At 33.0% G+C, this 18,533-nt stretch overlaps 2 protein-coding genes across 3 annotated transcripts in view; one reads left to right on the top strand and one right to left on the bottom strand.

The window, feature by feature from the left end:
- ABCA1 (ATP-binding cassette A1) overlaps window positions 1–1,815 on the bottom strand; it is a 61,752-nt gene extending 59,937 nt beyond the window's left edge. For both annotated transcript variants that reach the window (XM_023688099.2, XM_087127934.1), the window contains exons 1-3: window positions 1,618–1,815; window positions 1,172–1,251; window positions 352–520 (exon numbers count right to left, since the gene is read on the bottom strand). In XM_023688099.2, coding sequence (XP_023543867.2) covers window positions 352–520; window positions 1,172–1,251; window positions 1,618–1,704 — 336 coding nt within the window. In that variant the 5' untranslated portion in view covers window positions 1,705–1,815. The remainder of the gene's footprint in view (window positions 1–351; window positions 521–1,171; window positions 1,252–1,617) is intronic.
- An 8,664-nt stretch (window positions 1,816–10,479) lies between these two features.
- On the top strand, window positions 10,480–12,068 carry LOC111803371 (uncharacterized). The gene has a single exon (XM_023687736.2). The coding sequence runs from the start codon at window positions 10,510–10,512 to the stop codon at window positions 11,941–11,943; it is 1,434 nt and encodes a 477-aa protein (XP_023543504.2). The 5' UTR covers window positions 10,480–10,509; the 3' UTR covers window positions 11,944–12,068.
- The last annotated feature ends 6,465 nt before the right edge of the window (window positions 12,069–18,533 follow it).

Here is an 18,533-nt window from a genome sequence, read left to right as displayed (position 1 = left end):
AATTCATTGATATGAACTTCTTGGAAGAAGCCTTTTTTCATCCCACATTTATTCCAGTTTTTAGGAGCATTAATGGTTAGTCCAAAATTTCTTCCATTTTCAAGACAACAATAATTTCAGATTTGTTTGGTCTCTAGGTAGTCCATTCCTCAAGTATGTTTGGTTTTCATTGATGTGCATAAAGAAAAAGATTGTGATTGTTTCTAAGTTGTTGATTTTGTATTTTCTTTCTTCTATTTTCACTCCATTCGAGAGATTGTAACCTTCGAACATTTCTTTTTTTTCTTTTCACTATATCAATAAAAATTTGTTACTTGTTAAAAAAAGTTCAAGGTAAGCAGTGATATGTACCTCTACAAGAGGAAATTTTATTGACATCATACGTAGCATCATCTTTGTCTCAACTGTATCTGGTGCAAAAGCCAAATATTCTTCATTTTTCTTCAGCGACTGCAGAACTTCCTGGAAACTCGGGGATATACCTTTGCCAACTTCTACAAACATCCCTTTCCGTATATGCCTGACACCAAATGAAAAATGGAAAAAGAAAAATTATGTCTTCGAAACACAAACGGGAGTGCATATATCAAACATGCGCAAATCGTTGGAGCCAATCCGTTCGCTGACAACTCCTTTGCTCCACCAATTAAAGAAATATAACGGAAAACCAACTATAGGAATACACATATTCAACTCCTTTGCTCCACCAATTAAAGAAATATAACGGAAAACCAACTACAGGCGTATATGCATGTAAAATTGAAAAGAAAAAACTCCCGCAGCTGCTTAAGCATATGCATAAAAAATCCTCCTTTTATTCCAAAATAAAATAAAACTGCAACAAATATCAACTTCTCCTCTTCTTTCAACTCCATTCAGAAACTCTCTATTGATAATTGAAAATTTACAGCCTGAAAAATTATCAACTTAGGAGTATCACATAAAAAGAGAGCATCATGAAACTAAATACAGAGAAACCTTGATATCTACGCTTATTTACACACTGAGGATAGCCGTAAAAACATTTTGAAAGGGAAGCACAGAAATTCGGAAAAACAAAAAGCACGATCGACGAACATATACTGCGATACAGAACTCAAGTGAACAAAACAAATACCACAAAATAACAGACCACTCATAAGCCAGAGAGAGGAAATTTTTAGAAACTCACGGTTGCGGAGGATGGACTGTGTTATCAACTTGTGTCCTTACAGCTATCAGCAACAACATCACCACAGTCGGAAGTAAAATCTGCCAGAAACAGAAACAACATACATTCAATCTTCCATTCCAGAACAGAACAGAACAGAAATAGAACAAACAGTAACAGAAATGAAAAAAAAATGATCATCAAAAAAACACAAGACTAAAAGAATTTCCACCGCGTAAAGTAGAACAACAATGAAAAAAAAACACACCGCCGCTAATATCGCATATCTTTGTACACTCAACAGCAATAAGAAACAATAAATTCTCCAGAAATTCGACGATACAGCGGCGGATACATGAATGAGATCCACAGTAAACAATAAAACCCTAGCGTATAGATTGAGATGAAAACAAACAGGAATGTAAAGCGACAGCAAAAGTAAAAAGATGAATAGAGAAAAAAAAAACCTCCGCGGAGGTGATGAAAGGATGGCGAATTTTGAGAAGCCAGTTCTTGCGTAGCATAGCCTTGAGCTGCCTCCATGCAGTCGCCATCGCGGGAGGATCAAAGGAGGGAGTGAGCGTCTCAGGGAAGACGGAAATGCAGAATCAGAGACATGAGAAGAAAAGGAGGAGGAAAATGAAGGCAGTTGGCGTTGTGGAGTCAACAAGTTCACAATTTTTTTTCTCTTTTTTTCTTTTTTTTTTTTTTTTTTTTGGTAAATGTAATTTTGCATACGCTTCATTATTCGTTAGTAAGTACAATAAACACCTTTTGTGAGTATGAAGGGACGAGAATAGACCATCAATAATGCACCAATATCATTCTTATTTTTAGTTTGAAATTTCTCTACCAATCTCATCATTAAATTTATATTCGATATGAACGATATGAACGATATGAACATCGTACAGTCGTATTCAAATGACTCGATAATTTGACCAATTCAGACTACTAAACTCTGTTGGATGATGGAAATCCCACATCGACTAATTTAGGAATGATCATGGGTTTATAAGTGAGTAATGCTAACTCCATTGGTATGAGGCCTTTTGGGGAAGCCCAAAGCAAAGCCATGAGAGCTTATGCTCAAAGTGGGCAATATCATACCATTGTGAAGAGTCGTGTTCGTCTAACATGGTATCAGAGCCATGCTCCAAACTTAGTCGAGCATCGATTAAGGGGAGGCGCACTTTGCACTTTGTTCGAGGGGGAGGTGTTGGATGATGGAAGTCCCACATCGACTAATTTAGGGAATGATCATGGGTTTATAAACAAAGAATACTCTCTCGGTTTGAGGCCTTTTGGGGAAGCAGTCGAGCATCGATTAAGGGGAGGTGTTGGATGATGGAAGTCCCACATCGACTAATTTAGGGAATGATCATGGGTTTATAAAGAAAGAATACTCTCTCGGTTTGAGGCCTTTTGGGGAAGCCCAAAGCAAAGCCATGAGAGCTTATGCTCAAAGTGGACAATATCATACCATTGTGAAGAGTCGTGTTCGTCTAACAAACTCAACATGTTATTTTTTTTATTTTTTTTTTGTCTCACGAAACATTTTTTTATTGTATCAACACAACCAACACGAAAATAGGGTTATAACCTAATCCTACCTTGCCTTAATTTTAAAATTATTGTAATGATTAAGAATATTTGACATTTGTACACATCCGTGTACACATCTAACACTTGATTCGTGCCGTTTTAATTTTGACTTTTTTTTTTTGGTTGAATTACGAGCTAAATCTACTCACGTTCAACTTTTTGTTAGTATCTAATGAATTCTTAAACTTACAATTTTATGTCGAATAGTATTTTAACCTATTCAACTGTTTTAAAACTTGGTGGATATACTGATAAAGTTAAAAGTTTAGAAATTTATTAGACATAAAATTAAAAACAGATCAAACCATTTACATAGTTTAAGGATTAAACGAACACAAAGTTAAACATTTTTCAAAACTTATAACCAAACAAACACAAACATGAAATTTCACGGAATAACTTAATATTTATTTATTAACATTAATAATAAGTCACATCGGTTGAAAAGAGGAACAGAGCAAGAAATGCTCTCTCTAACAAAACATTTTAAAACTGTGAAACTGACGTCACTGCGTAACGGGTCAAAGCAGACAATATTTGTTAACAATGGGTTTAGGTTGTTTCAAATGGTATAAAAGATAGACACGGGTTGTTTCAAATGGTATAAGAGATAGACATTGGATTGTATGTCAGCGAGCACGTGGGCCCCAAGGGGTAGATTGTGAGATCCCACCTTAGTTAAACATTATTTATAAGAGTGTGAAAACCTCCCCTAAATATTAAAGTGTATAATTTAACCATTTGAGTTACACCGAGTTATATATTCATCTATTTTTATCATTTTCAAATAAATTAATAAATACTTATATAATATAATTCTTTAATTTTCTTTAAATGTTAAAAAGGAAGAAGCAAGCTCTTGAAAAAGGTAAATACGTAGAAAAAAATAAATAAAAAATAAAAAAATATGAAAAGACAATGACCAGAATAGACCGGAAGGCACGCGGAAAGATACTACAAATTGTTGGGCACATCTGTCATTTCACTTTAGACAAACACATTAAAAATAAAATAAAATAATTTGGTCGGATAAGGTTGAATAGTTAAAATTATGAAATTTGGGAATTAATGATTTAATATGATTATCCTAATGGCCGACCTAAGGGACGACAGTGACCCAACGCATAACGTAAATTATATCCAATACAAATTTATATCAATTTTTTTTTTTAAATTAGTTTTTTTTTTCAATTATCATAAAAATGTGTAAATATTTCGAGTGTTCATATGATCCAATGACCAGAGCGACTTAGACTATCCGATAATCGGGTTATATTAGTTTTTTTTTTTTTTTTGTTCGGGTTGGGTTGAATTTTTTTAAAACCAAAATGTAAAATAGAGTTGGGTCGAATCATCAATTCAATCAATTTGAAATTTTAATAAAGGTGTACACGAGTTCGTTTGGATTAGGTTGATAAATTTTTTTGAACCAACGAGAATTTTTAGGTTGGTCAAGTTGATAACCTGAACAATCCGAATAGAGTTCACAACCCAACCCAACCCTCAATTTACTGGTCGGATCGAATTAGGTTGTCAGATTATTTTTTAAATTATTTAAAAAGAAACTGTCTTTATACAATACATGTTACATTTAGAAATGTCCATTTTACCCGCCTCTACAGAGAGAAGTCATTTAGATGGAGAATGGAGGAGGGAGTAGAGAATATTTTTCTCTATTAAATAAATGGGACCGGGGACGAGATTATATACTCTGTCCTTGTCCCCGTCCCGAGGGAATGGGGGAGAGAGTGATGAATATTTTTTTATCTGTTAGATAAATGGGTCACTGTATTTCAAGTCTGGTCAAGTTTTCGTCCATACCCACATAGCAAGGGTGCGCACATCATTTGCATAATAATTGTTAATATAACAGTATTTCGAAAATACGTTTAAATTAATATATATATATATATTATTAATATCCTTCCAACTTTTTAAACAATTAAAAAATATTTTTATTTTCATTACTCTATTAAAAACCCATAAAATTTTAACATTCTTATTGTTAATATATGGATGAAAACTATTTATCGACATCTCATAGATTATCTACATTACTTTAAAAAATTTATTAATATTTTTGAAACGTTGTACCAACGGTAAAATATTTTTGTTAAGTTCAAGGGTATTAATGGAACTTATTTTTAGGAGGTTAAAACGTATTTTTAAAATAAAATATTAATGTATTTTTGATTTTTTGTTTTTAGAATTGCATTATTGAAAATTTTAAAAGTTTTAATATTTTTTTAAAATAAAATATAAAATTAGGATATTTTTATTAATTCGAACCAAAATAGTCATCGCGATTTGGACGTCATGGATTAATTAGGTGCCTTATGTTCGTGGAAAAGGCCTCTTAGTGGGCCCAGAATATCGGCCCAGGCCCAATATTGTTTGCATTGTGTTGTAAAATTGTTTACGACTATAACACTTGTAGGTTTGAGTTAAATTTACAAATTTGGTGTTAGTTGAGAGTTAATTAGGTCCCGTTACGATATTCATGTTCTCGAGCTTCAAAAATTCCTTCTTTAGTGCTAGACCATCGTCACGAACTCTCACAACTACGTAGAAATTCAATTCTACAGGAAGGAGGCCTAGAAAAGGTTAACGGAGCAATAAAAAAATACCTGCTTTTGACGCTACGTTGTACCGACCTAGGATGCTACTTGTCACAATCTGCAATACGATTGTGCACCGAGGAAGTCATTGAGGACGATAACTAAGTTAAGTGGGGGAGAATGTCACAACCCTACTATGAAGAGAGTAGGTTGTGACCCTCACGTCATGACAAGCAAAGCGGCATCCCTCAAGAGACGTCCATCCAACCACATGCGGGTCAATATAGAAGAGTGCCATGATGCGATCGAGATGACGAGATGAGATGCGACGTTGCATTGAGAGACCTTGGCTCAAGCAAAGCCAAGGTCGGACCGAATGACTTGGCCTAGTGTAGAGGCAAGCCGGATGTGTCGCAGACGATTGAACATGCACGCACAGGCGGCGTGTGTGGTTGAACAAGTTTGGATTCCGCACAAGCGATGTTCGATTGGCGAAGACAAACCTCACCTAAGGTTCGACGAAGCCACAAAGTCGGGGTGAAAAATATATATGGGGCTCAATTCTTCTTAAGGCTAGTCGTGAACGTGATAAGATCACGACGCCGCGCGGTAAAAAATGTAGGACCGCGACACTACTCATGTCAAAATAGTCTTTTTGCTCTTCGAGAGCTCTCTTTAAAATCAAATGAAATAAGACATATATATAGGAAAACCCGACAACATGTCGACACTACATACGAGATTAATTTTATTTTATTAACGTTTTGCTAATTAAACTAATGTTTAAGTATTTTATTAACGACTAAGATTGATTAAGATAAAAGTAATAACTATCTTTTTCAAGCATAATTAACTCTCGTGCAAAGTTATAAAATCAACATCCGAGTGTAGAAATTCTTTCCCTAATTGATTGACATCGAGATTTTGTAAAGTGATTTTATGCATCGTTGAAGATGACATTATGACACCTTCTAAAAATAGAAATTTGGAGTAGTGTCGAGATGTTATCCGCTTGGCTCGATACGTATCGCCGTCAGCCTCATGGTTTTAAAACGTGTCTATTAGGGAGAGGTTTTCACACCCTTATAAAGAATGTTTCGTTCCTCTCTCCAACAACCCATATGGGATCTCACAATTCACCTCGACCCAGCACTGAGTTGAGCAACCCAAACCCACTACTAACAGATATCATCCGTTTTTACTCGTTACGTATCGTTATCACCCTCAAGGTTTTAAAACGCGTCTATTAAGGAGAGGTTTTCGCACCCTTGTAAAGAATGTTCCGTTCCTCTCTCCAACCCATGTGGGATCTCACAATTCACCCCCTTTCAGGGCCCAGCACCGAGTTGAGCAGCCCAAACCCACTACTAACAGATATCATCCGTTTTTACTCGTTACGTATCGCTATCACCCTCAAGGTTTTAAAACGCGTCTATTAAGGAGAGGTTTTCGCACCCTTGTAAAGAATGTTCCGTTCCTCTCTCCAATCCATGTGGGATCTCACAATTCACCCCCTTTCGGGGCCCAGCACCGAGTTGAGCAGCCCAAACCTACCACTAACAAATATTATCCGCTTTTGCCCGTTACGTATCGCTGTCTCCCTCAAAGTTTTAAAACGCATCTTCTAAGGAGAGGTTTCCACACCATTATGTTAAATTCTATCCCCTCGAGATATTAGCAACAATGCTATCCCCTCTCGAGTCTTATACCTAGTTTTCTTCTATCCTTAAATTGTTGCTTGATTAGGTTGACTTATGTTAATAATTGATGGAGTAAATTTGACATTATATGAAATAAAAATTAAAAAAAAAATAGAAGGGCAATAATGGATTTGCATAATTCATAGTAGTGGCAGTGATCATGGCATATAAATTATCAAACAAATGGTAAAGGGTAAAAAAGGAATACAATTTGTAAGAATAAGTGAGTTTTGAATAAAGGGGAATTATTGCCATCATGAAATGAAAAAGTATATGATATTTTTAATATATAAATAAAATAAAATATTTATCCTAGTAATTGTGACATATTTGACTTTATAATATTTAATTTCATTAAATTAAAATCTACATTTTTCTATTTTTACGACGTTTAGTTTATCTACCACTGAAAATGTGAGACCCCATGTCGGTTGGAGAGGGAAACGAAACATTATTTATAAGGGTGTGGAAACTTCTCCTTAGCAGACACGTTTTAAAACTGTGAGGTTGACGACGATAATTAACAGGTTAAAGTGAACAATATCTACTAGTAGTGGACTTAGGTTGTTACAAATGGTATTAGAGTTAGGCACCGGGTGGCGTGCCAGTAAGGACGCTAGGCCCCCCAAGAGGGGTGGATTGTGAGATCACACATCAGTTGGTATAGAAATCTCCGACACGTATAAAAATCGTGAGGCCAATGACGATATATAACGAGTCAATGAAAAAAAAAATGTAGAAATAAAAGGGCAACTCTAAGTGGGCCTAAATCTCCTAGGGCTAATTGAGAGTGCTTGATTGGGCTTATTTTATTTTTGTAAGAGGGTGGTCCTTCACCTAGTCAATGCATAAAAACGGACCCACGACGAGGGTCTACGCTAGTTTGGTTCGGTTGGTGTCCTGAATAATAATAGAGTTCAAACTCAACTCGTATTCAATCTAAATTTCGTTTATTCTCGGCTTTGTCGTTGCCCTGAAGTACAAGAGTTAGTCCAACTTTAGCTCGTATTCAATTTAAACTGAATTTAAAATCAAAGTCTATCGTGCTAGTTCCAATATTTACGAGAGCGATCTTAAAGATAAAATGGTTAAGAAAAAAAAAAGTTAAAGTCTGTACTATAATAAAATATATTTTGATGTTTTAAAGATTTGATCAGTAGTATATTTTATTTTATTTTGAGTATGATATTGTCCAACTTTGAGTATAAGCTCTCATGGCTTTGTTTTGGGCTTCCGCAAACGGCCTTATACCGATGGAGTTAGTATTTCTCACTTATAAACCCAGGATCATTCCCTAAATTAGCCGATGTGGGACTTCCATCATCCAACACCTCCCCTCGAACAAAGTGCGTCTCCCCTTAATCGAGGCTCAACTCCTTTGGAGTTTTAGTCATTTTTTACTGCTTTCGAGGAGGCTTGACTCATTTTCTTTTGGAGTTCTTTGTTCGATATTTGAGGAGTTATCAATCTATTGACGCGACTAAGTTTAGGGCATGGCTCTGATACCATGTTACACGAACACAACTCTCCACAATGGTATGATATTGTCCACTTTGAGCATAAGCTCTCATGGTATTATATTTTCGTTATTGGTAGGTATTAGTTAGTAGCTTGTATCCTATTTAAACGTTATGAATATCAATGAGAATACATCCCTTCCATCCCAATTTTATTTCTCACTCTTGCCAGAAAGCGAGGACAAAACATGCTGAAATGTCTCGTGTTGATCTACGGAGAAAAAACGAGAAATATGTAACATGACAATGTCGTAAAGAATATCAAGATCATCAAGCACCGAATAGAAAACGTGCTAAAAAGATTCGTGTTGATCTATGGAGATTAGTCGATGAGACAGTGAATCCACACGAGTTCTCAGTCTGTTCTGAATTTTTATTTTTATTATTATTATTATTTCTTTTTTAATGAAACTTAACTGGAAACGACAATGTCAGATATCTCCACAGCTTCATAGCAGAATTAAATAAAATGGCCATAATTACACTCCCACACTAAAAACGCAGCGTTTTGCAAATTTCCAATAGGAGATCGACCGTCACGAGCCCATCGCCCTTCCCGATTTCGCCACGTGTCGCTCTTCCGTGTCGGTCGAAAACAGCCCGGACCCGCAGCTCGAGGATCGTGCGGATCGCTGACCCGATGGGTCCGGATTCTCTGGTTTAGCGTACACTGTGATCGCGATCTGAGAAATAATCGCCGCCGTTGGATTTCGGATCTTGCGAGATCTCTGTTTGCAAGAAAAAATTTGTCGACGGCCCCCTCTTTGGTTGTTTCTTTGAAACTTCTTGTCTCCAAACTTACCAACGATCTCGATTTTTTTAATCGAAGTAAATTCAATTACATCGGACGAATATTTATTTTTATTTTTTCAATGACGATTTAGTTATTATAGTTTATTAACGATTGATTCAGTTTTCTATCGGTTATCGAGTACCTCTAAGAGTTCAGAGAATATCTTCAATTATCGCTCGGGTTTAGGTTTTTTTCCCCTTTTGAGTATTTCTTCTACGATATACTTTGTCACTCTTAACTCGTTCCTCTAGTTTATTGGCTAAACGTTTTATATTTCCTCCCTAGCATGGTTTTCAATATGTGACATGACTACTTCTTTCATGATTGACATGGGTTTGCAGGTTCGAGTAAGGTCATGGTGCAGACTCTGTGCTAGGACTTGCCTTAAGGTTTATGGACCATGACGATCGTGTCGTGTGCTCTTATAACTTGTTGATAGGCTAGCATTGTGATTATAGACTAGTTGATGTGCATGTATTTTAATTTCTTTTTATATAAATTTTTTTAATTTTTTTAATTAAAAAAAATATATGTGGAAGAAAACTTCTGCCATTAAAATGTACACGGGTTGGATTAGGTTGGGTCAGTAACTCGAGTAATTCAAATAAAGCTCACGATCCAACCCTCTATTCTCAAGTTAAGGCAGGTTGACAGATTGTTATTATTTATTTTAATTATTTAAAAAAAATTCATTATACATATTACACTAATAATTAAAATCTCATAAAAAAAAATTAAAAATCAATCATTCACTGTAACACATTAGATAGAATTAGGTCGGGTTGACCCAACTAAAAAAGTGTCAACTCACAAACCGACTCGAATTTTTAATTTTTCAAAAATTTAACTTGATTCAAACCGAAAAGGAATATATAAGTCAACCGAATTTGTTCACTCAAAAAAAGAAAAAAAAAAAATTGTAGGCAATAAATACAATTATTTTATTTTATAAAGAAATAAAAATGTCCGTAGAGGAATAAAACTCAAAACAGAGTTAGTTACTCTGAATCCACGTTTTATGATGAGTCAATAATAGTAATATTGTTGTTTAAAAAAATGAGGAAAATTAAAATTAAAATAATAATAATAATAATAATTAAAAGAAAATTAATTGAAAGGGACAGCGGCGGAAAAATGGAGCCGCATTCCACGAGAGAGCTTCACGTCTTCACTCACTGTTAATAAAATGGGTCTTCCTCTCGCCGGAAAATCCAAATCCACTTCCGGCGAGAATTGGGGAATGGGTCTTCTTCTCGTCTTCTTCTCCGACGACTCCCCTTCCGCCATTGCCGACCAGAACAAGCTTTTTCCGTCTTCTTCTTCTTCTTCAGCTCGTCGGAGTAATTACAATCTTCTCACTAAAGCTCAGTCCACCATTTCCGTCTGTGCTCTGCTCGTTTTTCTTTCTCTTCTTCTTTTCACTCTCTCCACCTTCGACCCCGCCATTAAAATGAACCTCACTCCCCCCCGGCGGCTTCTCTCCCAGAAACCCTCGCCGATTGAAGTCTCTTCGTTGGAAAATCGGTGGATTCCGTTTCGGAAAATGTGGAAGCCGAAACCGGCGACGGTGGTTACGTCGACAGCGGCGCTGCAACGAATGGGGACTTTGCATATGCGAGGTACTCGGGCTATGGCGGACTTGACGGTGGTCCATGTGTCGGAAGACATCGGAGAAGAAGACCTCCGCCTATTTCTTCGACTGTTTCATCGCTCCGGTGTCACCGCGAAATCCGATTCTGTCTTCATCTTCCCCTCGCCGGCGTTCTCGTTGAGATTCCGTCCGATTATTCAAGAGGAAAACGAATCGTTTCTGAAACTCCTTCGTCGGTACCGGAATTTTAACGGAACGGCCAGCCGGGCCGCGGCGGCGGGATTTGATGTCACCAGGTTTATTAAGACCAAAGAGAAGAAGGAGCCGGACGAGCCGATTTGGGGGAAGAAACTGAAACGACTCGGAAACGATTCGGACGAGTTGACTCGGATGAGTTACGGGTCGGTAGTGAGTTTCGACGCGGCGGAAATGGATTCAGAGAATTCACTTTCCGGCTTCTCCGATCACATTCCGATGAGTCTGCGACGGTGGGCATGTTACCCGATGCTCCTCGGCCGAGTCCGCCGGAATTTCAAGCACGTAATGCTCGTGGACGCCAAAAACTCGCTTCTACTCGGCGATCCACTCGGCCGAGTCAGAAACAAAGCAACCGAGTCAGTGATTTTCTTCCCGAACAAGCACAGCAAAAAGAACTCGGAAAAATCAAACTCCCACCATCAGGTAAATCCGGCCATCGTGATCGGCGGCGCACGCGGTGTCCGGCGACTATCAAACGCGGTGGTGGTCGAAATCGCCCGAATTCTGATGCAGCACAAGAAGAGTAACTCGGTGTCCGACTCGGGAGTAGTGAGTCACCTCGTTAACAGTGAGTTTTCATTAAAGAACGTGAAGGTGATTATGGCCGCCGAGTCGATCCCAGAAGCGAGTTCACTCGCCGGATCGTCGTCGGCGCCGGAGAAGATGATGTTCCTGAGGGGCAATTCTGATAATTTGGGTGAAATTAATTCTGTTATTAGGAAAAAAATATGTTCGTCGGAAATTGATTCTTCTGTCTATACCGATTGTTAGCAAATCCAATTAGTTTGCTATAAAGTGTTCTTCATTTTTCTTTTTTTCTTTAAATATATAATTTTTTTTGTTCTCATGTACAAACTTTACATCTTGTAATAAAGATTCTAACGTTGTTTTGATTATGTTTTTTTACAATCGCTGTTTGATCATGTTAAGGTTATTTTTTTCATAACTGTCTGATTAAATTATTTGTAACGACTCATATCCAAAATTTAGGTTTCAAATCAGTACCGTCCGATATTGGATTGAAAATCGTTAATATTTTATTTGAAAAATATAATTAAAATTACAAAAATATTTTTAAAATATTGATAAATTCTCAAATTTTCATTATTATCCATATTAATCATAATTAAATGTATTAATGTTATTTTTAAAGAGTGATACTATGTAATTTAATTTTTTTAAAAAAAAATTAAAAATGATTAACAATTTTTTTAAAAAAATTCAAAATATTAACCGTTTATAAAAATTAAAGGTAAGAATATTTTAATTTATCCTTTGATTGAACAAGATAAATACGCTGTATGAGAATCAGGTCAAGCTCCGAAACCTATTTCTTGATTCTTTCACTTCTCTTCCTCCTTTCGTTCCCCGATTGTTTGTTCTCGATATTAAATTAATTTTAATTTAGATGATTATATAAAATATTAATTACGATCGCTCGCGTAATATATATATATATATCCTTTTAGATATTAAATTAATTTTAATTTAGATGATTATATAAAATACTAATTAAGATCGCGTAGATTAATAAAACTATTATTGAATTAAATATATAGACGGAACCTTGAATTAAATGTATTAATATTATTTTTAAAAAGTCCACGTAATTCAAATTTTTTTTATAAAAATTAAATGTAAGGTATTTTCGAAAATTTAAATATATATATATATATATTAATTTAACCTTAATGTAGGGATTAAATTAATTTTAATTTAGATAATTATATAAAATACCAATTACGATCTCATAGATTAATAAAACTTTATAATTGTCGAATTAGATATCTTTTGATTATCGAGATCAATGTTTAATTAAACAGCATATCAACAATGTAAGACGGGAATTAATTGGATAAATTATCGAAATATATAAATTTTAATTTTAATTTATTTTAGAATTAAATTAAAATTATAAAAAAAAAAAAAAAAAAGAGAGAGTGTTTCACGGAGGGACTGTGAGGCAACGACGCGTGAAAGAACGGTTAAACGCATTGATGAAACCCATGTGATTTGCTTCTCTTTTTTCCCTTTTTTTTTATCACATTAATCCCTTTTTTTTTTCTTTTCCAAATATTTAATATTATAATTAATTCATCTAATACATTTAAATTTAAATTTTTTATTAAAAAATTATTAAATCGACATTTTGAAAGTTCAATTTTTTTAATTTTATAAATAAAAAAAATTCAAAAACTAAATTATTTTTATTTTTTAAATATTTTAATAATACTCTTAAATTAAAAAAAATATTAATCCAATTTAAAACTTTTTTAATAAAAAAAAATTATTAGTAATTTTACATTATATGATATTTTATTTAGAATCAAATATATTTGATTCGATACGTTAAAATTATAATTGAAAAAATGATATAAAAAATGATCAAAGAAACTAAAATGCAACTTTTTAAAGGGCTTTTAAAAAGCTAAAAAGAAAAAAAGAAAAAAAGGATCCGGAATCAATACTTGATGACATCAGCATTCTCCAGACATTTAATTATTTTTTTTTGTACTAAATTATAATTTATCATATATATTAATATTTTATTATAGGTAAACTAGATATTTATCTTTTTAACATAGATATCTTTTCATTTATTACTCTGGTAATTTATTTGATTATAAATAAGATAATTTTCACACGATTTAGATATGGTGGATTATGCCAACATTCTGAATCTTATTCTTAGTATCGTTCTTATTTAGATGTAGTCGTGATTGTTTGTGTGTCACAATTTGGAGACCAGAGAGGTAATAAAATAAAAAAAATTTAAAAGGGTGAAAAAGTAAAAAAAAATGTGGGTGAAAGTAAAGGTGAAAAATGTGGGGTTTGGTTTTGGCGTATGCCAGCTACGTTTTACACTGCCCAACCAAACCAATCCCTAATGCCTTGGAGTAATATTAAAGTGAAGCTTTTATCTTTTTTGTTGGAGACTCTCAAGGCCACATATTTATTTCTCCTTTTCTTTACTATTATATTATTTGCTTGCTTTCTTAAATTACGGACCTAATGGAGAGAGATTTTTACCCGTAAGATAAACGGGTCGAGATGAAGATTATATAAGATAAATGGGTCGAGATAGATATTATATTTCCGTCGATATCTTGCTAAAAACAAAATTTCATTTCCGAATTACAATAATATATATATATTTCTCTAATAAGGATAGTTATGTTAATCGTTTCTCTGTCATATCTATAGTAAGATAATCTATTGATTTACTGGTTTGTTACCAAAGAAAATTTACTGAATTTCGTTACCATGGATCAAGGAGAATCTTCCTGATTTGTTACCATCGATCCAGACCCATGTAATTCTCATTGTGACTCTATAGGTCATAGTGACATTGAACCTAACAAATTACAAACTCGGCAGAGATTTCCAAATAACTTTGTAAACAAATAATAATTTTTACGTGGTTCAATTCTAATTTCCAGTAATATAAGTGAATCGAACGCCAATCGATAGTTTATATTGAAAAATGGAAATTATAAAGTTTATTTAAAATAACTATTTTTATAAAAAATAATAAGCAAAAAAATAAAAAAAATAAATAAATATATAGATATATATATATAGATATATAAAATAAACCAATAAATTCATATATTGAAGCAAGTTTTGTTATAATATAAAAATAAATGTGAAAAAAAAGATGGACCATATAATGACGTCATGTACATTAAGTTGTACCATGTTTCAAATCTATAATAATATAGTTGGCAACAACTTTATATTCGCAGACTTTATTAATTATATATATAATAAAAGAATAAAGTTTTTACCCTTTTACAAAAAAAAAAAAAAAAAAAATCCAAAAAATAATTTGGAGATGGACCTTTAATAATTTTGTAATAAATATTAATTTTCTTACTTCATATATTCATATGATTTTACTAAGATATCCATGGGACGAGATAAGGATGATCTCTCTGCTTTCTATTTTATTCCCGGTCTTAAGAATTTTAAATTTATTTTTGTGCAATTTCGAGTCGAAACTCTATGTGTATAATATATATAATATTGGATGATGGAAGTCCCACATCGGCTAATTTAGGGAATGATCATGGGTTTATAAGTGAGGAATGCTAACTCCATTGGTATGAGGTCTTTTGGGGAAGCTTAAAGTATGCTCAAAGTGGACAATATCATACTATTGTGGAGAGTCATTTGTCTAACAATATATATTCTAACAATATATATTTATTTATCAATTAATTAAATATATATTTTAATGAATAATTTTTATTTTTCAATATAATTTATATCGAAAAAAAATATAAAACACGAGATGAATCCAATAATATTCTATCTCATTTTTTAACTTCAATTTCAATATTACAATATAATCTTTCACATTTATAAACATGTAAAAAGTGATCGAGACGAGTCGGGGGCGAAGACGGAAATATAATCTCCATCTCTGACTCACGTTTATCTTATAGAGAGGAATTTGGAGGACGGCTACCTTTTTTTTAGGTAAAGGAAAAGCGCACTTTTACGGACGACGGCAGCATCGTGAGTAGAAACTGTGGCACGTGCATAGGGTAGATTTATATTTAAATTCCTAATCCTAGGTTAGAATCGATTGTTTTGCATTTAAATGTTTTAAATTATTTTGAATTTATTTTTAATTCCTCTAAATTTCAGTATTTTTTTATTTAAACACGTAAAACCATAGTAAAAAAATGTTTTAAATGTTTCTAACATTTATATTATAGATGATGTTTTCTTTTGAGAATTATATTTCCGCATTATAAATGAGCATGAGACATTAATAACGATCGTGAGTATGTAAAAATTTAGGGTCGTTACAGTCAAATAACTCAATACTCAATACATGAGTAAAAATTTAGGATCGTGAGTATGTAAAGCTTCTTAACCTAGGTTAGAATAAGCTGATTTGGTTTTAAATTATTTTGTATTTGTTTTTAATTTCTCTCCATTTCAGTATTTATTATTTAAACACGTAAGACCATGACTGTGTTTCACAGTAAGAGGATGTTTTAAATATTTTCGTTCAAGAGTTATATTTCCGCATTAGAAATGAGCATGAAACATTAGTAGCGACACTGAATATATAAAAATTTAAGGTCATTAGGCTATTTCGAGGCAGATATGAAATATGCTAAAAAGTGAAAGGCAATGGTCGGGTATATGGGTTGTGAATCACAAATCCACATATTTATTTAACGGGCGAACCTAAGCCACCGACACTAAAAATAAAATAAAAAAAAGACACAAAAGAGACAAATAAAAGACATTATGTGATTTAGAGAGAGAGAGAGAGAGCAATCCTTCCCCCACAGTATTAGTTGGTTGAAAGAAGCTTCTTATAGCCTCGCCCTTACTTGCAACTTGCAATCCTAACAACTCCAAACCATCCCTTTCAAAATATTTTCTAAATTTTAATAAATTTCCAATCAATATTAATTATTCTATATATATATATATATATATATATATATATGATGTGGGTCAAAAACGATGCTCGTCGAAAATGTGAGATTTATGGCAAGCGTCGTAAATCTCGTGAACACAACCGCCTCCCCCACACGTTCATAACCCCCTCAGGCCTCTCCGCCACTGCAAGAGAGAAATAATGTTGAGATATAATATTTGGAGAATATATTATTTATGGAATATATTTTAATATTCTTTCATTTGATTTATAATATATTTTATTTTATTTTAAATATTTAATTTGTTTATATTTTCCTTACTCTAGTGGCGGGTTTTTGTTTGTATTCTATTTAAAGCTTATAGATATCAATAATAACACACATTCGGTTCTAATTCTATTTCTATTTTTGATTCTTAACGAAGGACAAGGGAAGAGGAGGAAAAGAAGACCTCACGGCACGGTCAGCTTGTTAAGCTTCGGGGTGTTCGGTTGCATCTAGTAGCGGAGGAAGGAAGGAAGGAACTAACCTAAACGATGGTCGAAAACGGGAGAAGAAATGCAAAAAAAAAAAAAAAAAAAAAAAGTAATTTACCAATTGAACTGAATTTTTTATTTTTTTAAAATGGAACCCAACAGAAATCCAAAAAATCCAACTCAATCTAACTTTAAAATAATTGGAATTGGTCTAATTTTTTATTTTTGAAAAACTCAATTAAATAAAAAGAAAAGTATTAATTTCAAGAAAAATTAATCCTTAACCATATAATATAATTAATAGTTAATAAATGAGTGCATAAAACAATAATAAAAAAAAAAGTCTACAATTGAATTAATTTCCAAAATTCATAATTTCAAAAAAAAAAAAAAAGAAAAAAAAACCCTTTTTCCTTTCAAAATATGTTTTTTTTAAATAAAAAAAAATTAGTGCTTTTTTTAAACTATGATTTTTAGTCAATGACACAATAAAAATCATATTTTAAAACATAAAACAACACTTTATGAAAATATTATATTATATAAATTTTTAAAACATGACACGTAGGAAGATTTAATCTCTTTGCATGTTTTTTTTAATGGTAAAAAAAACCAGTTTAATTGGAGTATTCAAATGACTAGATAACTACTAATCTCAATTGCCCAATCCAACACCCAAACAATAGTTGAGCTGGGTTAGTTTTTTTCTCGATTTGTGCTAAATTTTTCAAAAATTGATTTGTGAGTTGACTTTTTTTGTCGGGTTATTTGTGGATTGACTTTTTTGGTCAAATCAACTCGATTAACTCAAAAATAAGGATATAACCTAACCCTAGTTGAGCTAGGTTAGATTTTTTTCTTGATTTATGTTAAATTTTTCAAAAACTGATTTGTGAGTTGACTTTTGTTGTCAAATCATTTGTGGGTTGACTTTTTTAGTCAGATCAACTCAATAAACTCAAAAATAAGGATAACCTAACCCTAATTGAGCTGGTTTAGATTTTTTTCTCCACTTGTGTTAAATTTTTTGAAATTTTTTTTTGTCAGGTTATTTGTGGGTTGACTTTTTTGGTCCGATCAACTCGATTAACTCAAAAATAAGGATACAACTCAATCCAACTCAAGCCTATTTTTTAAAAAAATTAAGAATGTTTAACGTTTGTAATTGATGTTAGTGATCCGTTGTGACTTGTAAATATTTGATATTTGAATTTTATGCATTTCTAGATATTACTGAAACATGTATCGTGGACTTTTAAATAATAATAAATTAAATCAACGGCTCAACCAAATCGAATCGTGAAAACTCTATTTAGATTGCTTGAATCATCCACTCGACCAACTAGTGTACCTCTACCCTTTAAATCTAATATTCAAGCTTGAATAAAGTTTTTATAAAAATAAATAAATAAAAATTTAAAATTAAACACCATTTTAAAAACATGGGTTTATCAAGAAAGTCAAAAAAAAAAAAAAAAAT

The sequence above is a fragment of the Cucurbita pepo genome, chromosome 10 (assembly GCF_057944985.1).
Source record: "Cucurbita pepo subsp. pepo isolate OVF chromosome 10, ASM5794498v1, whole genome shotgun sequence".
Classification (NCBI taxonomy): Eukaryota; Viridiplantae; Streptophyta; class Magnoliopsida; order Cucurbitales; family Cucurbitaceae; genus Cucurbita; species Cucurbita pepo.
Note: the sequence above shows the minus strand (reverse complement) of the source record. Positions and strands in the feature narration are given on the sequence as shown.

Excerpts from the sequence above, each read along its gene's own strand:
- LOC111803371 (XM_023687736.2), top strand. The coding sequence starts at position 10,510 with ATGGGTCTTCCTCTCGCCGGAAAATCCAAATCCACTTCCGGCGAGAAT.